The sequence below is a fragment of the Xenopus tropicalis genome, chromosome 1, assembly GCF_000004195.4.
Source record: "Xenopus tropicalis strain Nigerian chromosome 1, UCB_Xtro_10.0, whole genome shotgun sequence".
Lineage (NCBI taxonomy): Eukaryota > Metazoa > Chordata > Amphibia > Anura > Pipidae > Xenopus > Xenopus tropicalis.
In genome coordinates this window covers 58,602,606-58,625,442 of record NC_030677.2, presented here as the reverse complement: position 1 = coordinate 58,625,442, position 22,837 = coordinate 58,602,606, and the positions used below count along the sequence as shown (strand labels likewise).

The 22,837-nt window shown below is 39.5% G+C and overlaps 1 protein-coding gene across 1 annotated transcript in view; it reads left to right on the top strand.

Moving 5' to 3' along the window:
• smad1 (SMAD family member 1) overlaps window positions 1-22,837 on the top strand; it is a 43,888-nt gene that overhangs the window by 5,173 nt on the left and 15,878 nt on the right. Inside the window, 2 exon segments of the mRNA NM_001007480.1 lie at window positions 11,486-12,031; window positions 19,288-19,542. Coding sequence (NP_001007481.1) covers window positions 11,632-12,031; window positions 19,288-19,542 — 655 coding nt within the window. The 5' untranslated portion in view covers window positions 11,486-11,631.

Sequence of the window (22,837 nt, the reverse complement as noted above, 5' to 3'; positions counted from 1 at the left end):
CTAATGGAGAGCCTCTGGGGACCGGGAGAAAGCATCATTACCGGGTTTTTAGGCTGCTCAGGATTTCAGATTGATTTACAACACAGATGTGGTGCAAAATGATACATAAGGGCGACAAGGGGTCATCCTTCAATAGTGTTCTGTGTGTGCTTGCTACTACAGGTATAGGATCCGTTATCCAGAAAGCTCCTAATTATGGAAAGGCCATCTCATAGACTTAGTTTTAATCAAATAAATAAAATGTTATAGATAAATCCCTTTTTCTAAGTAGTAATAAAACTGTACAGGTATGGGATCCCTTATCTGGTCCCATTGTCCAGAAAGTTCTGAATTACTGAAAGGCTATCTCCCATTGACTCCCTTATAAGCAAATAATTTTAATTTTAAAAAATGATTTTCTTTTCCCTGTAATAATAAAACCGTTTCTTGTACTTGATCCCAACCAAGATTAATCCTTATTGGAAGCAAAACTAGCCTATAGGGTTTATCTGATGTTTAAATAATCTTTTAGTAGAAAAGATAGGAAAGATCCCGTATCCAGAAAACACCAAGTCCTGAGTATTCTGGATAATGGGGTCTCATACCTGTACCCTAACTAAGATAAAAGTAATCCTTATTTAAGGCAAAGCAATCCTATTGAGTTGAAATAGTGTCAAACTGATTTTATTTTGCAGACTTAAAGTATGGAGATCCAAATTATGGAAAGAAAACTCCAGTTCCCATACCTGTACTGTAATTATGATTAAACACTGTGAAAGCAGATTTCTTTATAGAATCTGTTTGTAGGCATGGCATCATTTATATGCTGCTGCATTTTACTGGGCTGAAGTGCCATGTGTTTTTGTTTCATCATGAGTTTGTGGGTAAATATGTCATCCTGCAATGCTATCTTGACCTAAGTTTTGCTTTTGCCTATTAGGGCTCTGGCACACGGGGAGATTAGTCGCCCGCGACAAATCTCCCTTGTCACGGGCGACTAATCTCCCCAAACTACCATCCCACTGGCGAAAATGTAAGTGGCTGGTGGGATGGCACACGCTGCACAGGTGATCTCGGCAAATTGCCGAAGTTGCCTTGCGAGGCATTTTTGCCGATTTTCTGAAATCGCCTGCGCAGTCGCGAGCAACTAATCTCCACGTGTGCCAGAGCCCTTAAGGGTGAAGACACACAGAGCAAACTAGTAGCAGCTACTTGTCACGGCTACTAAATGAGACAATGCTGATCATTTACTGATAATTGTCTGTGTGTTTTAGCAGAGGCAACTCTCAGTATTTTGTATGTCGGGATATTCTGGCATTTAGTAGCTGTGAAAAAGTAGCTGCTACTAGTAGCTCTGTGTGTCTTCACCCTTAGGGCCATGACAGACGGGGAGATTAGTCGCCCGTGACAAATCTCCCTTGTTGCGGGTGACTAATCTCCCCGAAATGCAATCCCACCGTCGAGAATGTAAATCTCCGGTGGGATCTCATGTACGGAACCGCGATCTTCAGAAATTTTTGTTTCCAATCCGAATTTTTTCCATTCTGGATTCAAACTCGTGTTTTGATAAATCTGCCCCTATGAGTTGGCTCCAACTCACAGTATCCTGTCTTCAGCAAAGTCATTAACCCTGTTAGTAAGCCCACAGAGGCGACAGGAAGGGCTAACTGCTCAATGCTGAGTTTTTGGAAGCGTTCATGAAAGCTCACATGTAATAGACAATTACTGAAATATACCTTTATCAAAATACACTTGGATATTAAATTGATGTTTTGAAAAAAAAAAAGAAAAACCCTTAAGTCTGGAGAATGCTTTCTACTACTATATGCAGCTTGTGGCGCTCCACAGATATTTTAAGACCTTTTTATCTGCATCAAATTATATTCTACATAATGCGTTGACTGCTTGTCTTTAGTATATTTCCAAACATTTGTAATTATTGCTCACACCCTGTCTATTGGCACAGGGTGACTTAATGATGTTTTTTGTGTGTGTAATATTGTTTAGTGAGAACCCCACTTGTGCTTAGTTGATATGTATGTTTGGAAGCAGGAGGATGGATGCCTTCTTGTGATAGTCTGCAGATTGTCATCTTTGATTTCCATTAAACTGGTTCATGTGCAAGGCTGAAGGCTGACTGCTGATAGCTGTTTCATGCACAATAAGGCTATTAAGTCATGCTGCTTGCTGTACTGCTCATGCCGTGTACAGGACATCCTGCAATAAATCACTTTTGTCTGTTCTTAACCATTTCAGCTGCTTTTGCTTAGCAAAATTATATGAAATCAGCTGGTTTGGTAAATCCATTCCCTTGCTAGGTAATTTTGCCTTGTCTTTCTTACCAGTAGCAAGCTTTGAATACTTAAGAGTTATGGCAGTGTTATTTTTTCCAGCATATGCTCTGATTTTATATTGTCATAGCTAGACAGTTGGGGTGAAATATCTTTTTGTATTGTTGCTTCTAGTTCAGCAGTAATGGTTTCCATCACTGATGGCTGCAGTTGGTGTCATGAACAAGGATTATTGCTTGTCTGCACTGTGTTGGTACTTGTTTCAGTCTACTCTTTTCTGTCCAGGGATGATTGCAAACAGTGCAGGAGAAAATAAATAGACCTACTTTCCCATTTCAAATAACATTCAATTAAACCTAGCCATAGCAGCTCATCATGTATTCTCACTTGCTATTGTCGGTTTAATTGTAACCTCAATCTTCATTATTTTATACACCTACAAATACCTTAGTGCAGTTAATAAGAGGGCCCATCCTGAAGGCCAATTAGGGTCAGATGTGTGATATCACACAGCACGTCTTGTTTATCAAACAATATTGTTTGAACGGCAGAGATTCAGAGTTAGTGCCACACACAAGCATTTTGTTCCCCACACTGGAGGAGATTTAGCATAGGCAACAATGTACAGTGTTCTGTCACTATTCTTTTTTCCTTTAAGGTGGCTGTACACATTCAGATTTTTCTCTCTTATGACTCTTAATTTCATCCTTCAAACTATTGTGAGATTACTGGGCACCAAAAAATCGCATATCTAGTGATTTTTCATCTTGACAGAAATGGTTGTTTTGGTTGATGGACAAATTGTACTTTTAAACGGTCATGTCAAGATGAGCTTGGTCCTACAAAAATGAAAAGATCTTTTAAAAATCTATGTGTAAGGGCAGCTTTAGTTATTAGGCTTGGTCAAATATTAGACAATAAATGTGGCAAAGTCAGTCTAGATATTCCTGCCATAATGTAAATACCTCTACCCATGTATTATGAATCTAACGGTTTTCCTTACATGTACATGTAAATGTTTATGCAAGAACAATAAACCTCCTGTTGTAATATATAAGGCTATTAATATTAATAGGATACTAATAGTTCCATGACATCCTGTTTTCCAATTCTTTTTCCTTCAATACTCATTTTCTTTTTCCCTACATTCCTTCTATTTGCCTATTCCACCCACCCTATAATTCTGGAGTGTGTAAGAATTCTAGAAACCTGTGGTCACCTCTTGCTTTTCCCTAATCAATTACTCTGATCTGACTATACATGACTGTAATTGTAATAGCAGGAGTCACATGGGTTGATAATCTAGCTTGGTGATACCCCAGCCAGTAAGCAACATGTTGCTCTCAGTGGCCTTAATGTAGGTGCCCATTTTTAAATATCTAGTTTGGAGGCAAGTTTTGCAAGCACAGACAGTTATTCCAAGCAGAGCCTCCTGCAGGCAAGAAGTCTGTATGGGGCTACCTAACAACCCTTATTTGGCATCCCCAAAGAACTTTTTTTGTTTGTATGGTTCAACAACACTTTTTGCATCTGAGTGTTGCTTGCACGTAAAAAAGGTTTTGGATTCCTGCTTAAAGGAGAATGCAAGTCAAAATTTAAAAAACATACTGCCCAACAGTCCTTCTATTGTTTAGACAGTCCTTGTCTATTGTCTATTGTTCTCTAAAAAGGTATTCTCCCTTCCTTGCCCTCCTTGCTTCATACTGCACATGTGTTTTATTCCCTCCCCCCCCACCCCTCTACCAGATCCGCTTCTGATTGGCTGGTGGGCATGTGTAGCTCAGAACAGGAGACAGGATCAAGTTACACACATGCTCAGACAATAGGAAGGCTGCCACTGGCACCTACAGGAAGGGAAGAGAGATTTTAGTGATGTCACTGTAGTCTTCACACTGCTGTAGGCTGCCAGCACCATATCTCAGAGAAGCAAGCAGGGATCTGGGAATTTAGATATGCAGTAAGTACTTAAAAAGAATGCCTTTAGGGCTCTGGCACACGGGGAGATTAGTCGCCCGTGACAAATCTCCCTGTTCGCGGGCAACTAATCTCCCCGAATTGCCATCCCACCGGCGAAAGTGTAAGTCGCCGGTGGGATGGCACACGCTGCGCAGGCGATTTCGGCAAATCTTAGTACTCTTTCTGAGGCAAAAACACTAGTTGTACCAGTGCAGAGCAATAGTGTAGTGTACTTCAATTTATTTTTTTGGTGTTACTGTTCTTTTAAGTTTAGATACTTCCCTGTGTGTGTTGTGGTTTTTTTTTTTTTAATATACCTCCGATACACATCCAAACAAACCCAAACTTAGCTGCAACTCCCCTCTGATTCATCTGCCAATGAACTGGCTCACATGGTGCATCATCATATGATGATGATAATGATATAATATCATTATGATTGGTAGGCTGCCATATACATGCCAATAATCATATGAAACTTGCTTGGTACAATGTTATTTGTATATGTAAGGGCAACTTTCTACCAGTGGAAACACTTCTATTCTCTATTGCTCCACCTAACCCAGAATGCCATGTTTGTCTCCCTTTGTTTCTAGTATACAACACTGAATTACTAGAATTATTAGTTTGCTGTGTGTATGTTGGTCGCTTGGTTTTCCCTACCTCCCCCCCCCCCCCATCAACTTTTTCCTGAAAGGGTCTCCTGTTACCCAACCCCACCCAGCTACCCACCCCTGGCAATGCTTCTTCTGTTGGTAGCTCATCATGCAAGTGGGTTATCTAAAAGGTTTTTGTTTAAGTAGTGATTTCTTCATTAGAGGAAATACCGATTAGTGTCCCTTTCCATGCCCCACCTATGTAGTCTGTGCCATCAGCATCTTTTACAAACCTAAGAAATCCTAGCAGCATATCTGCCCTTGTGTCTTTCCTGCAACTGTATTACACTCTGCACATTTTCATCTTATAATCTGAGCAATCCTACACCCAAATGAAGCAGGAAAGAGTCCCAAACTACACTGGCTCCTCCATAATACCATGGAAAGAACCACCCATGCTGCCGCTCCTATATTCATTCCCCTCCCCTGACTTTTTGAACCATCCATGGAAAACAGGTGGTGTTTTTATGACCAAAATGCACATCTGTATGGGTGTGTGTGTGTATAGAGAAGTACAAAAGCAGGATAGCATCTAAATATAGCTCTGCCTGCTCAGTTGTAATTGCATAATTTAATCAGGGCCCTCTGCAACGGAAAGGCATCCATACTGCTCACAGGCATCAAAGGAAACATCTTTCCAAGCTGTATCCTTTTGTGGAGCAACACTCGGTCTCACACCACACTCTCAATTGTTGAGCCACTCCGCTGGGAAGGATAAAGAATGTCTTTCTTTTGTGTCATGTTAAACAAGCACTTCCTCCCCTCTGTAGCATGTGGCGTTAGGAGCAGCCTTTGCAGGTGAGGTGGAAAAAGATAAGGCAATGGTTTATTCAGCGCAATTGGGTAAACCTTTAAAATAATTATTTTTTGTTTTTTCTTGGGCACAATTTATTTTTTAGAACATTTTCTTTGCAATTTAATTCAAATTTCAAGTACAAAGTAGCTTGCTTTTTTTTTTTTTTTTTTTTTTTAAGAACTTGGAATATCAGATTTTTAAGTTGCATCACTAGTGAAGATTGAATAACTGGAGCTCCTGTAATTTAAATCCTGTAATTTAAATTTGTCCATTTCACCAGCAACAAATAGAATTAACTGGTGAGTGTACTATGTATATATAACCTTATTTATTAAGTGCTACAAAGATACGCAGTGCTTTATAATCTTACAATATACACAATTACACACAGGGAGGACAAGCATTATAATAAATACAATAAATAAGTATAAATACACAGAGATTATATGCCATGTGGTGTGAGACACCGTATGAAGGAGGTCCCTGCGCTGTAGAATTCGCTCCTTTCTGATTTCTTTTTCACTACCACTTAGCTAATCAGCATTGTGTGAGATAAATGCGGCAAATTGCAACATTTTTAGGCGATTTTCTGAAATGTTATAAAAACCAATAACTTTAGCAAAGCTCTGCAGATTGGTACTTTGGTGTAGAAAGGACTCTTTACCCTTGTTGGATTTGGATTTGGATTTGTCAAATATATGGTTATGTGGGGGTCTCTGTATAGTTAAGGGGAAGTTTCGGCACATAATACACTGACGGGGCTCTGTGTGCAAAAGCTGAGCTGGTTGGTACCTAACACTATGTGGGAGATAAGATGCTGCAAACTGGAAGCTTTGAGGGGATTTTTGGAAATGTCATCAAAATTGCTAATTTTAGAAAAGCTGTGCGGCTTGGTACTTTGGAGTAGAAAGACATGGGTACCCATTTTAGATTCGGGGGAATGTGTACTATCCAAAAATATGACTTTCTGGGGTGAGCATACTTTTTACTAGCATTATCCCACATATAATGATGTAAATGTGTTGATTTTGCAGGAGCTGAAATGACAGAAATGATAGATCATATGGGGGTATGTTCACATTGGGGCCCCTACATGCCACATACTTAAGTAAACCTATACATATTGGGCATCAAACTGTTCAGTGGACCCCTGGCATTCATATTTAGGGTGTTTTATTTGGTTACTTTATGACCTGTAGGAGATAAGATATTATAGACTGGAAGCTTTGAAGCGATTTTTTAAAAAAATCACTAATTTTGCTAAAAACCAATAACTTTAGGAAAGCATTGCGACTTGATAGTTTGGAGTAGACAGACAGTTGTGCCTATTCTGTATTCCCCAGAATCTGTTCTTTCCAAAAATGTACAATTTTCTGGGATAAACCTTCTGTTAGTGGAATTTTTATCCTTGAAATCTAAAGTATGCAGCTTTCTGAAGCAGTGCTTTGGAAATTTGGTAGTGTACTGCTGAGAGTTTTTGACCTATACAAGTGAGAAATTTCCATAAAACGATATATTTGGTATTGGCACGTTCAGGAGACATGGGACTTTCCAAATCAGTTGTATATTCGTGCATAAAATTTTTGTTTCTAGTATGTATGTTTATATTATGGAAAATTAGATTTTTTTTTGCATTTTTTGACATTTAGAAGCCTATATCTTGTTACAGAATTGGAATTACACAAAAATTCTACCATATTTTGAAAGCTTAGGTTGTTCTGAAAAAAACAATATATTGTTTTCCTGGGTAAACTAAAAGTTCCCCTGAGGAAAAGCCCCAAAAGTGAAACAGTGCAAAATGTTCAAAAACTGTCTGGCAATACAAGTTCCGCTTTGACCAAAACGGCTGGCAGTAAAAGGCTTAAAGTACGGCTTGTAAACAATAGAATGCACTCTACATAACAATAATAAGGGAGATATCATTTGGGAAGAAATCTCCATTTATTTGCCAGAATCCTTTTAATTATTGGGCCCAGCTTTCCTGTATCAAGTCCCTATACTTCTAGCAAGTTCACTGACTAGCAATTTCTAGCATTGATTTGCTGGCCACAGTGGATTATAAATCTGCCCCATAGTGTTATGGATTGTAACTGAAATATTCCTTTTAGATGGGATTTTCCTGAATACAAATTAAAATGCACTGATATAATGATAGGAAAGTCAGTGGAACCTGACATTTGAATTTAAAGCCAGCAGTAAAACATATTTTTACAGAAATTCTGTTGAAACATTACATTTGCCTTTTGTCTAATAAAACAGTACCTTGTGCTTGATGGGAAGATATGGTGAGCCCTCTCTCAATGGAATTGTGTAGGCAGTGACAGTGGGATACCTTTTATGTCTGTTACTTTGAACATGGGGCAGCAAACACTAACTAAAGGGTATAGTACTTTATGAAAAGGAGAATTATGCAAAATTAAATCTTAACAAATCTTTGCTGGTTTATCAATATAACATTTATTGTTAAATAAGAAAAATTGTTGCTGGTCAGACAGGCATTTTGGAGAGATCAGTCGCTGGCAGTAGCGAGATCTATCGCGGGTGACTTAAGGAGAGGACAAACGAAGCATATATCCGCTTCTCTCAGCCCTGTGCTGAGGATATATGCTTAGTCTACCCTTGCCCTAAATCTCTCCATAGGATATCAGCCTTACAGTAACACTATTGTAGTTCCAAGAGTAACTGAAATAAAAAATGAATCTTGAGTTACCATTATTACCATTTTGACAGGCCCCCACATCCACTTTAAGATCTTCGGGACTAAAAAAATACTAAGGGATCTTTTCTAATTTTTTTTTTTTCTCGAGTCCAGTAAATGTCTTGCATTTTATAAAGGACTGTGCTTTTTAGTTAACCTTTCTAGCCTCCAGTCGCTACATTGCTGTAAAAATAGATTTCCAGTTGCTTTCAAGTAGAGGCTCATTGATCATGTTGTGACTCAGGCTTTGTTATACAACCTTCGGTAATCTCTGTCATATAGCACATTTAGACTGTTTCTGTAACATTGTAAACATTTAGTAACCCCTTCTTACCATAGAAAAGTGCCATCATTTTTTAAGATTGTTGAAAGACCGCTAATGTAAAAGACCAAAAAGGCTGCTTATTCCACCCACCCACTTTATTACAAAAGTATTTAATTGTTTTTTTTTCTAGAAATAATGCAGCCTTATCAGAAAGCAGACATGTTATAGATTTCTTATACAATTTAAAATTTACCATATGATCCCAGTAATGTATTGGTAATAAGGACTATGGGTTATTTATACCCCCTGTTCAAATTATTTTGACCAGTAGTTGCTCTTGGGAGCATGTTCTGAATCATGTATTATTATATAGGAATCTTTGTTGCCTAGTAGCTTGGTTGATAAATCAGTGGGGAATTAATATCTTCTTGTTAGCAGATAAAGTAAAATCTCTATTGCTTTTGGGGTTGGTAGAACTTTTTTAATTAACAGTATGAATTGTAACTCTAGTGTGGGTGTATCTTTAAGGTATGAGTAAATATGGTCATATTGATAGAGTTTTATTGGTGACTTATCAACAATCCTTTCAAAATAGGAGTTATGCAGTAAGGTCAACTAGTTGAACAGGTTGTCTTTTGGGCCCAGAATTGTGGCGGTAAGTTGCAAACTCTGTCTGGAGTCCGCCATTTATATAGACCCATGGTATGGCTAACTTAAATCCTTCAAAGTTGCACAAGGAACTAAAGGCTTCTATGGTTGACTGTCTAATCATTTTTAGAATGGTCTTGGCATGTGTCACCGTAATTGTTGTCTTTATTGCTGGCCTGTATGCTTAAGGTTTTTTTTGTTTTTTGTTTTTTTTCTTAAATCCCCATTACAGGTGGTTTAAGGTTGAGGTTTTTAAACACACCCTTTTGTTTTTATTGCTGTGTTGCTATACTTGTCAGCCATATGAAATACGTAAGCCTGTGCAAAACCGGACTCCCTAAATCCAGTATCCCCAAACTTTTATACACGTGAGCCACATTCAAATGGAATAAGTTTTGGAGAGCAACACAAGCATGAAAAAAGTTCCTGGAGGTGCCAATGAGAGCTATAATTGGCTATTTGATAGCCTCTATGTTGACTGGTAGCCTACTGGGTTTTTATGCAATGAAAACTTGCCTCCTTACCAGAAATTCAAAAATAAGCACCTGCTTTGAGGCCACTGGGAGCAATATCCAAAGGATTGGCAAGCATAATGTTGCTCCTGAGCCACTGGTTGGGGATCACTGCCCTATATGTTCTCAATTGTTGTACTTTTGTTCTGAAAAGCAGAGTAGCGCAATGCACTTGGCATTTTGAGGTGCTTACGGTCCTCTTCTCTGTCAGGCGTGAGCATAGTTAAAGCTGATGATGACCTGGCTTCAGATGCCCATGTATGGCCATGTGTTCACAATTCCAGAGGAGGGGATCTAAAGCAACACAAGCCCAGCCAACAGCTCTGCTTTTCAAAATAAGATACAGCAAATGGGAGGGTTTTTTGGGGGTCTCCAGTGGTTTGGTTTAGGATTGGAGCCAAGTTATTAAGCAGCCATTCGTTTTCTTTAAGATCATGTGGTGCATTCATTTTCAGTATAGTTAGGTGTAGCAAAAACTTACAGGAACTTACATAATGCTAAATAAAGCTGATTTACATAAGTACAGGTATGGTATCTGTTATCCAGAAAGCTTCAAATTATGAAAGGGCCATCTTCCATAGAATCCATTATAAGAAAATAATTCATGGTTTAAAAAATGATTTCCTTTTTCTCTGTAATAATAAAACAGTACCTTGTATTTGGTCCCAACTAAGATATATAATCCTTATCAGAAACAAAACAATCCTATTAGGTTTAATTAATATTTCAATTATTTTTTAGTAGACTTAAGGGTTCAAAATTCAAATTATAGAAAGATCCCTTATCCAGAAAAACCCCAGGTCCCAAGCATTCTGGATAATGGGTCCCATACCTGTATATTACATTATTTGTCACACTGTTAGTGAAAATACCTTCCATATTTTGAACACAATAGAGCATGTGTGTGTTAATGCAAATATACACTAGAGTTGTCTGTGCATTAAAATACGTTGGGTTGTGAGAATTCCTTTGCTAATTAAACCATAGACTATCACATGATAAAAAATGGGGTCAGTCAGTGTGCTAGGGTATTAAGAAAGACAACTGCTTAAAATATTTTATGCTCTTGGGTTACTATAAAATGTCAGCAAATTGTCCAAAATCTCCATGAGCACCAATCTTTCCACACAGCATCTTCCGTATTTAGTGGCTCAATCCTACCGGGGAGTTGGAACTAGGGAAGATATCTGCTATTGGCATATTAACGGCTTAATTCTTTATACCAACCCCTTCATAAAATATGGATGCCTCAGAAAAACACATCTCTATGTGAAAATTAATAGACTTTGCACTCCTTTAGAGGAATGATTAGACACTCTATAAACCATAATCTACTCTGTAACCTTTTTGTGTATGTAACTTTAGGCTCTGAAGTCCTGCATTAAACAGACCTTTCTCTTCTTATTTGATGGAATGCACATTGTTTTATTTGTTTCATGTGACTGTTTTCAGCATGCAGTGTGTAGTGCTTATTAATATAATGGAGAAACTCTCTAAGAATAGCACAAAGAACAAGGAACAAACTGACCTTCTCTCCATAGAGGTCGCCACATTCACAGGGGGGTTGGCTGTTAGTATAAATGTATCTTAGTTTGCAGCCAGTATGTTGAGTTTACTGTCAGCTGCCAGATTGTGACACATCTGGATTTTCTCTGTTCATAACTCTTTATTTTGTTCATCTTAGATGCTGCTGGGAACCACGGACTGTGACTACTGCATTGGATACCTGTTGTCTGTGACTGGGAAGACTTAATACCTTCATTAACCTGTATTGCCAATATTGGTCTGGAACCATTTCACAGCAGTCGTATATAAAGTTGACTAGTCACAATGAATGTGACAAGCTTATTCTCCTTCACAAGCCCAGCGGTGAAGAGGCTGCTTGGTTGGAAACAGGGAGATGAAGAAGAGAAGTGGGCAGAGAAAGCAGTGGATGCTTTGGTGAAAAAGCTGAAGAAGAAAAAAGGAGCCATGGAGGAACTGGAAAAGGCCCTGAGCTGTCCTGGACAGCCCAGTAACTGTGTCACCATTCCTCGCTCCTTGGATGGCAGGCTGCAAGTGTCACACCGTAAGGGCCTACCACATGTGATTTATTGCCGTGTGTGGCGTTGGCCTGATTTACAGAGTCACCATGAACTGAAACCCTTGGAGTGCTGCGAATATCCTTTTGGTTCCAAACAGAAGGAGGTTTGCATCAACCCATATCATTATAAACGAGTGGAGAGTCCTGGTAGGTACCTGTAGAGAATCTTTTTTTTTTTTTTAGTTCTTATTTTATTTTCCTCAGCGTGTGCTGAAAGCCAATGAATGATGAGTGTGACATGTATACTTCTGAATTAAGTTATCATGGGAAGCACCGGTAGCCTGATATCTCCATTATGTGTTGTAAGAGGTGATGTACTATGACCTATATAATGGCACATACTTTGCAGAGTTTTTTCAAATTATAGGGGATTCTCATGTCTAATATTTAAAGGAGAAGTTTCATGAAAGGATAGTGTTCTAAACTGTTTTCCAATTTGCAGTTATTAAAGGACATGTCAACCCACAAAAAATGTTTGGGTTGACATGTTTTTAATATGTTCATTTGGTATTTCTTTCACTAGATGGGGCAAAAACTAAGGGTTCTACTTCCTGGTTCTTATGAGGTAGCTTAAACCCATTACCGGTCCACTTCGAGGCTCTGTATAATGACCTGCCCTTAAACCTGACAAAGGCGGCATATGGAGGTGTTTGCAAGTTTCTCAATGTACTGATAATTTGTTTTAGCCACTGGAAGAACCAGGAAATATATTCTGACTTTACTTTCAGTTTTGGCCCCTATTCATTAAACCAGTAATGAAAAAGGGGAGTATTCTGCCGCTTTTAAATGCAAAGTGACCACATTTTCAGAATGGTAAAATATTGATTGATTGAATTTAGTTTTTGAATTAAGAATATCTCGTTGATGGGGTTGTCTTGGTAATCTCTACAAGAAAACCATCTTTGATTAATTTTATATTTGGGTTATGGAACTAGTTTGTTGTTGTGATAGGGATAATAGCCTCTACTTTCATTTCATTACACTTTTAGACTTACTCTTATTCAATTTATTAGCCACCCATCTGTCATTTAATTTTGTCACAGAAGGTTCTCATACCATCTTCTGAAAGCTTACACAGGAATAAAACCATGATCATTTCAAAATGTGTGGCATTTGTAATGCTGGCATTCTCTGCGTGCCACCCACATGTTAGTCAACATTGGCAAAGGGGCATTCAAAGGAGGTATTTTATTAAAAAAAAAAAAATGCAAACAGAGTTTTTATAACCAAACTAATTAGAATTCCTTGATAATATTAAAGTTGTCATTCGATCTGAAGTTGGTTTTTGTTAAAAGAAACCCCCCTCACATTTTTTTTATTAGTATGCTTCAGTTTTCATGCTGGATTTTATACTTTATTTTTTTTTTTTTTTTTTGACTACTCAGACCCGGTGCATTAGGGGTTAATTGACCAAAATGGAAAACCATTCCAGCTGATAACCTTATGGCAATCTAAAAAAAAATGTATTCTGATGCTGCCTTTATGTTTGAGATGGGATACATTTTGGAAAAATCATTCTGCAGCAACCAACCTTTAGTATAAATTACCTGAAAGAGTAATTAATATGTTAGATCTATTATTTGATCACCGCTGGAGCAATACCTTAATGTGGCCATAACAGATTTGAATCTGGAGAATTCCGCAAGGGTTACAAAATTAGAGAAAAAAAAAAAATATTATACATAATGTGTATGTGTGTGTATGTGTGTGTATGTGTGTGTATGTGTGTGTATGTGTGTGTATGTGTGTGTATGTGTGTGTGTGTGTGTGTGTGTGTGTGTGTGTGTATATATATATATATATATATATATATATAATATATTTAGAGAGAGAGAACAGTAACACTAAAAAATGAAAGAGCTTTAAAGTAATAAATATATAATGCACTGGTAAAACTGGTGTGTTTGCTACAGTAACACTACTATAGTTTATATCGGTGCTGTCCAACTTCTGCGGTGCCGAGGGCCGGAATTTCTCTCGCATACATGGTGGAGGGCCGCTAATGGAAGCCAGTGTTGGCCACTCCCCCATTTTAAACCACACCCATTTTATCACAGTGGTCGCTGCAGGGATATGATACATCATTCATATGTTAAAGAATTATATTATGTCATATTAAGACACACCCTTAAATCCATATGCCTTCTCCTCCCCTGTGGATAGCACAGCAACCCCCAGCATATAATTACACACCTTAGGGACCATTTAATGGCTATTTCCAACTACTAACAAACTCCCACAACAAACCCCTGCCAGGTTCACCTCCCACAGGCAGCATAGGGTAGGCAGAGTATGGCACACACAGGCAGCACTCTGCCTGCCCTATGCTGCCTGTGTGTGCCATACCCTCCCTGCCCTATGCTGCCTATGTGCCATACTCTGCCTACCCTATGCTGCCTATACACAGGCAGCATAGGCCAGGCAGTACATACAATGTCTGAGGTGTGAAGAGGTGAACAATGTGGGTGATTACAGCCTGAGTCTGAGGTGTGAACTCTGCAGGGGGTGAACAATGCAGAGATTAAAAGGTGTGAACAACACAGGGGATTACATTTTTAAACAATACAGAGGGATTACAGCCATTTAAAGCTTACACAAAGGTAAACCATCAAAGCAGCCAGACAGGTGGGGGGCCACACAGGGGGGTCGAGGGCCGCCAGTTGGACAGCACTGGTTTATATAAATAAGCTGATGTGTAGCCACGGGGGCAGCCATTCAAGCTGGAAAAAAGGAGAAAAGGCACAGGTTACTTAGCAGATAACAGATAAGTTTTGTAGAATACAATAGTGTTTTATCTGCTATGTGCCTGTGCCTTTTCTCCTTTGAATGGCTGCCTCCATGGCTACATAGCAGCTTATTTATATAAATTATAGTAGACTTTCTGAAGTAAACACACAACTTTTACCAGTGCAGGGCAGCAACACATTATATTTTAGTTACTTCTATACACTTTCATTTTTTGGTGTTACTGTTCCTTTAACATCTCTTGTTGGCCTTATCATTTTGTGCCTCATAGGGCACTTAACCATGGCCCATGACCATGACCGCTCAAGATGTGTAGGGCCACAAGAGGTGCTCAACTTTTTAATGTATTCTATATAAAAAAAAAAATTAAATTTGTGACCCCCGAGTTCTTCAGTGCCCAGATGCCCCCCTTGTTGTTCTAGAGGGATTGGCCCATATATGGCCACCTTTTGCAGTGACTTCCCAGGACCAGAGGTGATGGAACAAAAGGCACCCATGTGTGTCTTTGATGTGTTATTTAAGGTAATAGTGCCATTTCACAAATCCCTGCGATAATGCTGCAGTAGGCTGCAATTCAGTTTAATGGTGGCCATACACTCACCAACCCGTATTGTGCCAATTAGATTGTTTGGGCCTAAGGCGAAACTATCAAATTAAAATGGAGGGCACAGGTGCTGATCGGGCAGATCTCTATCGGACAGATTTGATTTTTCTGTCGGATAGGGGGCCGCGTTGGCTTGTTTATGCTTTTCCCGATCCGACAGAAAAATCAAACCTGGCCGATTTGAGGCCACATGTTGGCCGGGGAGGCCCATTGTTGGTGTCCGTACTCTGGCAGATAAGATGCCAAATAAGTCTAAAGGACGGCCTGTGTATGGCAACCTTTCAGTGCACAACAGTGTAAAGCAAAATTTAGAAAAAAATGGACCAAAAATCATACAAAGCAGGATGAGGAAGTAGTGCTGTGGCTAAAACCGCCGGCCATATGGCTTACTGTATGGCTACCTTAAGCATGCTAGCTGCATATCTGAATCTGCTGCAACTTGTCCCTGAATTCTTCATGCTGCTTTTTTCTCTAATGTGCGAGTGAAGTTTAGCTCTGTGCACGTGCCATTTCACATAAAAACAACTTTAATATTGTCCCTTCCAGGTTTGCTTTATTCCTTTGGTGTTACCACTCCTCCCTGCCCCTTCCTTCCTGCTTTATTGTCCCTTCCTAGTAATATGAGTTTCCCAACTGTGCATCCTCCCAGCTGCTCCTTTCTTTCCCTTCCCTTGACATTACTTGGCGTGATCTAGCTAGAGAAACAAAAATGTTAAAAGGGAGAATTTACCTCCTCCCGACTACCACCCCTTCTGTTTTAGTATGAAATTGTGCTGTGCCCATTGCAAAGTTATCATTGACTGATGTAACTTGAATTCAAACTTGCTGGCTGTTAGTATTAGTAAAACTTTGGCATGTGGTTATCCAGCATTAATATGCTCACAACACAGAGGTACACACCAAACAATGTAAAGAACAGCTGCTTTGATGCAAGAAAAACAAAATAAAAGTTAAAAAAAAGCAGATATTGGATATAATTAAATATATTTCTGCATTTTTTTTCCTATTGCTATTAGGCTTAGAAGTAAAACTATTTGTAATCTGCATAGCTTATCTGTTATTTATGATATATAAATGTGTCCGATAGCTCAATTTCAACGTAAATGTTAAACCCAGAGTTTCACAGCAGCTTATTTAGATAAACTTTAGTCATGCTTCTGAAGCAAACACATTTTTTTCCAGCACAGGGTAACTGTACATTAAATGCATATAAACCCCTTATTGTTTTGGTGTTTCTGGTCCTTTTAGGTATTATACATACACCACAACACCATAGAAGACCATTTCTTTTAAATTGCACATTGTGTGTGTTGTGGGGGTTCACTCAAATGTTGCAGCAGAGCTCTTAACTCATTAACAGGGCTCATTAACTCAAACAGCAAAATCACCACATCAGTTCCACTGGCCAGGAACGCATGAGTTAACTGCCCATCCTTTTCTAATGTGCCCATGGGTCCAAGAATGGGCTCCAGAGCGGGGTCAAGTAGTATTGGCACCCACTCAGCCCCTTCTTCTCTGCAAAGCCCATTGCCCACCCCCTCATTTCAGTGCCAGGGGAGGGGACCATGCAGGCCAAGCACTGATTTCCCCTTGTACCTTTTTGACATTTGGTCCCTGGAGATGGCGCAGTGGAATGCATAAAAAAGCCACTACATGGGAACTCACGAGTGGACAGCCTTGTGTAAAAGCCCACATATCTGATTTCTTATAGGAAGCAAAGCTGTGAAGCAGCTGCTCATGGTGAGTCTGCTGTTGCTGCTCTTGTTCTAAGAGCTATACATTGTATGCTGGGTGGTCTAAAAAGTGTGGCTTAAAGTTGCCAGTAAATATATGCCTGCTCCTCCTCAGTGCTGCCTTCAAACTCATTGTACCTGCCCCATGTAGTCTCTTCCCATCTTAGATCCTCTCAAAATGTAATTTTTTTCCCCCGAAGCTGGCCTTTTTTTTTTGTTTGTTTGTTTGTTTTAAGTAACTCTACGGACCGCACTCTCATGACTATGGTAATCTGGTTGTTTAATTCACATTTTTCTCCCTTTGGCATATGTAATATTTCATTTTACATGCTATTATTTGATTACAAACAGGGTACGCTTTTATTTACATCATTTATTATTACTGCAAGGATTTCTTTCTTCTTTAGAGAAAACAACCTTCACTTTGTTGGTCTTTCATCAAAGTAATAATATTAATTTCTTACTACAAGCATAGTTGCACATTAAAGTGTTAGTCGCACCTTTTTAGGTTTGCGGTTAGATCTTTTCATTGATAGCAGTAGTAATTATTAATCACAAGATCACTGATAGAAACACCATTAGTAAAATATTATATGTAAAATATATTATAAAATTTTATATGTAAAACTATTCCACTTCCTCATATGTAGGATACTATTTCCTGTAGGAGGTGGGCACTATTGCTTTATTCTTGCTGACGGTTTCCTTTCAGCCACTCGTATCTTAGCTTCTGTAAGGGAAAATCAGCTTATCCATACATGATTTATTTTAGCAGTGCGGTCCCTTTTACCTGCTGGCCTAAAGAAATTATTTATACAAACTCTGAACAATTTGGAAACTTAAAGTGTTTTTTCCTGCACCAACAATCTACTTTAACACTTGGACTGGGGGTTAGAAGGTTAATCTTGAGATTACTGATAATCAAGTAAGAATGAGCTAAAAGAATCATAGAAAAAACAAGCAGTACAGAGCATTAATAGTTCTACAGGAGTGAAGATTTGTTTTGTAGTGCTGTGGATGAAAGGAAGTGGCAGCACAATAAGTGAGGAAAAGTGATACCTGTAAACCTTGAGAGGAAACTTCCGCGATTTCAGGGAAATTGCGGCGCCACGTATGCCATCCCACCGTGGATTTACATTCTCACCGGTGGGATGGCATTTTCGGGAAGATTAGTCGCCCGCGACAAGGGATATTTGTCGCAGGCGACTAATCTCCCTGTGTGCCACAGCCCTGAGGTCACCACTCTTTGTAATCTATCCTTCAACCAGTTTTCTGTCCTAGTACAAATATGTTCCAGGTCAGTTTTCCTTAATCAGTAACCACCTGTGTATTTATATTTTAATAGCATTTGATACAAGATCGCATTCACTGCCATCCCAAAGTCTAGGTTTCTGCTTACATCCTCCTAAAAGGCAATTACACTGATTTTTTCAGGCTCCCCCTCCAAAATCTTTCCATTCTCATGTCAAATTTAGGTTGAACTAGCCACTGCTAAGACTTCGAAATGATATATTTTCCAGGCATTTTTTGTATATATAGAACATCTAGTTCTGCACATTGGAGGGGATTGGATGAAAGGGGGCTATTGGCACAGCCATAAGGCATCAGCTGTAGATCAAGCCTAGAGCACACATACCAACGAGTTAGCTCAGAACACATTAGTCTGGACGGTAGGTGCCTGTTAATTTAAAAAAAAAAAAAAAAAAAATACATAAATGCCATTGTGCTTGTGAATACTCTACAAAGAAGTTGAACAGCTGCTGGAAGTAGTTTGTGAGTAAATGACCCCTGCATCTATACTTTAGATGAGGCTTGTAGCTTTTTATTAGACCAGAAAACAGTCTAATTACTGTCTGAAAACAAATCACTCATATTTCCCTCCACTTCAGTATATCCTATTTATTCTAAATTTAGTCACTGCTGGAATGCTTATGGGCTTGTATGTTGTCATTCCCTTGTTTTAAACATCGAAATTGTTTGACATAGCATTTACTCATCTATAAATATCATACAACCCCAAGAAGCTTTATATTGCTGAGGTGTGGCTTTGCTTTGTGACCAGTCTATCGCTAATTCCAAATACCATGTGTCATCTTCCCAGTCCCTCAGTGCTTAAGCTGTGGGTAAAATACTACAGAAGCAATATTGTGTGAAACTACCCATATATGCACTTTAAAAGCCAAAAGTAAATACACCTATGGGTGCTAAGCACAGGACAGGGAGCAAAGTGCAAAAATTGGCCTAGTACTCATTTTTTTTGTTTTAAGTAATATACTGTTTTATTGTCCTGGGTACTAAAAGGTATTCTTATCTTTTGTCAGTCCTGCCGCCTGTTCTTGTTCCACGGCACAGCGAGTACAACCCACAACACAGTCTCCTCGCGCAGTTCCGAAACTTGGAGCCAAGTGAGCCACATATGCCTCACAACGCTACTTTTCCAGACTCTTTCCAGCAGCCAAACAGCCATCCGTTCCCTCACTCGCCCAACAGCAGCTACCCAAATTCACCTGGAAGCAGCAGTACTTACCCTCACTCCCCGGCAAGCTCTGATCCTGGGAGCCCTTTCCAAATACCAGGTATGACTTTGAGTTATTGTAAATGTTTTGCTTTTAGCTAGAATCTCTAAACTACCCTTACATGTATTCAAAAACCATTACACCAGTCGACCTACCTGCCATATTTGAACAAATGTCCCATGTGAGTTAAACATGGCTAGATTTGTGCAGATCAGGATAGAGAATTGAAGCATAGTGGGTCACTACCTAGACTTTAAATGCCTAGTACACAAGATTCTAAACTAGTTAGAGAATGCTGAAATGTAACCAGTGCTTAGAGAGAATCCTTTAGTAGTAGTTTTAGTAGTAGTAGATCCTATTTTCACTCTATAAACCTGTTACTAATTTGCCTAAAGTGTTGTGCAATCTTTTGGCTCTATGTAAAGGTGGCCATACACGCTAAGATCCACTCGTTTGGCGAGGTCGCTAAGATCTTCTCCCGATATCCCCATGTACGGGTGGGAAGTATTGGGCTAATTCTGTCGTTTGGCCCTGGGGCCAAACGATCGAATTAGAATGAAGGGTGTAGGCGCAGTCGGTTCGCGGATCACATCAACAAGCCTATGCAGTCCCCGATCCAACTAAATTTTTAAACCTGCCTGATCGATAGTGCCCCCAAATGATCCGATAAGCTGCTGAGTCGGTCTAAGGGACCGATATTGGCAGCTAGAATCGTCCCGTGTGTGGCCACCTTCAGTCGATGATGATGATGATGATGATGATGATGCAGTATACCAGATAAACATCTAGGTTTGTGCAGAGCTGAACTGGTGTTGGTCTGAGGAGGAGGAGTTAAAAGTGAGTAAAGGGGACCTGCCAACCTAAGAAATTATTTCAAATTCTTTTTTATTATGTTGAGCAAAATATAAAAGTATACTTGCATTGTACAAATTATTTACATTTTGTTTTTTCAGTCTTAGAATTCACATTCAAAGCAAGCTGGCAGGTACCATTTTTTTGGAAAACTTCTTTTATTAAGGCAGGTTTTGTGTACCCCCAAAATCTGGGCACAGTAATAGAGCTTGAGTAGAAACGTGGAATATGAGGTGTTTCGTGACATCTAGGAAGTGCAGAATGGAAAGTGAAATTATTTGACTGCAGGGCAGACAATATATGATCGATCACTCATATTTTTTTAATTTTAAAACAGGTATAGATGTTTTACTAAAAATTTGGGTGCAAAAGACTTTTTGTGGGATGGCACACACGGTGGCGCGATTTTGGCAAATCGCCGAAAAAGCCTCGCGAGGCAACTTCGGCGATTTGCTGAAATCGCGCCGCCGCGTGTGCCATCCCACCGGCAACTTACACTTTCGCCGGTGGGATGGCAGGTGATGGCAACTCGGGGAGATTAGTCGCCCGCGAACAGGGAGATTTGTCACGGGCGACTAATCTCCCCGTGTGCCAGAGCCCTAAAAGACAGAACTTTGTTCCTTAATTGTCTGATGTGACCTAACCTGTATGTGTGCCCTTTGTTTGTTTTGGTTCGTTTGTGTGCATTGTGAATCGTGTAATTTCAGGGGGCGGACCTTAGTACTTAAAATGGAAAGTTTCTATCTAGGAAGAATTTACTGGTTAGCTGTTTGAAAAGCACATGTTACTGGTTGCTCTGGGTTGTTGGCCTATCAGCCCAGTTTAGCCCAGTGTGTTGGTTGCCAAATTAGGTACTTATTTTGCAACCTTGCAAAACTTTTATAATGTATGGCCACATAAAGGTACTTATTACATATGGGGGTTAGTGCCGTAATGACTGCATTTGTATCTAATAACTGTCCATCTGGATGCCTGCAGGCCAGATGTGGCCCTCTTAGAGATTTTGTTGGCTCCCAGCCTGCCTTAGGGTTCTTGCTGACTTCGTTGTATGATCTCATTTTATTAAAATCCAAGCCATGAACATATGGGAAAATGAAGAGCACAAAAATACAGTAGAAATGCAAGTGCAGTGATAATTGCAATCCTGCAAGCTGACCTGAATGCTTTTGGGTCTCTTGTGTAGGTAAACGGGCAAAGGTATGCACATAAGGCCTTGGAGGTGTTACTATGTAACCTATCTTCCCTTCTGAGCTGCTATTTCACACACAAATAATTACATCTCTCAAGTTTTAGCATTAACATGAAAGCTCCAAGCCAGTTATTCCCCATACTTCAGCCAACAAAGGAGGTGGCAGTTATAAGCCATCGATTCACGCTTCAGGGCCCCCCTGCTGCCCGCCTGCTTACTGAAAGAGCCATCTGGTTTGGAGCTCTCTGGTCCTTGCAGGAGACTTGAGGACATGAGAGGCAGGCATTGTGGTTCAATAGCTGAACTCTCCCCTCCCACCTCCTTCCAGCTCTTACAAAGAAGCCTTTGATTTTTTTTTTTTCTTTTTGGGTACACGAATGTTGCACTACTCTCGATACCTAGTATGTTACATCTAGACACATGCTGCTTTTCCAACACTATGTGCTTTTCATGATTGCCCCCCTCATCCAGATCATTTGGCCTTTATAAAATCATCCTTATAATTTCCACTGTAGTGGTGCGCCAAGCATTAGTATTTCTACCAGAAACGTTGTAAAATCTTGCATGCATCATTTCAGAAAAAGAAAAAAAAAAAACAAACATTTTTCTGGTTTTTAAACCAATATTTTTGATACATTCCTGTCTCTGATCCAGACAAGAAAATGCTAGGCTAAGCTTTCCTGCTCTCTTAGCAGCTGCATCCTTTTGGGAGCAATCTATTGTTGTGTAATGGCTTGCACACACATTGAACGCTAAGTTCTAGAAATCTTAAAGGAAAAATCCTCTGTATTTTTCCACAACACAAAATGGAATAATACGTAATGGAAGTCACAGAAGCTTTCATTTAACATGTCCAGAAATAAGCAAGCACAAGTGCTTGCATGGAAATGGGCACAAAATTGCCCGATGCCCCATTTATAGCTTGTACTTAATGCCTGAACTTTATGACGTACCTTCCATTCCCAGTGCATCCCCTTACACGTTCTAAATTACGCACAAAAATGGGGCTTACAAGTAGACACCAGTGCTTTTGTAAACATGCCGCCTGTGGTATCTACACAGAGACAGGGGTGAAACCTTTCAGTGGGAGGCAGTTGCTTCATGAGCAAAAAAAAAAAAAAAATAGAACTTTGGGCTTTTGCCTCAGACAGCTTATACAATACAATGCTTATCGTGTATTTTTTTTTGCTATCACTTTGGTGGTGGTGGGGGCGTGTAGATAACTTGACTGTCCTTCTGAAGCGGGTGTTTAGGGTTAATTATATGGAATGTGTATTCTGCAAGTCAGCAGTCTGGGATTATAAGTGGTTACCT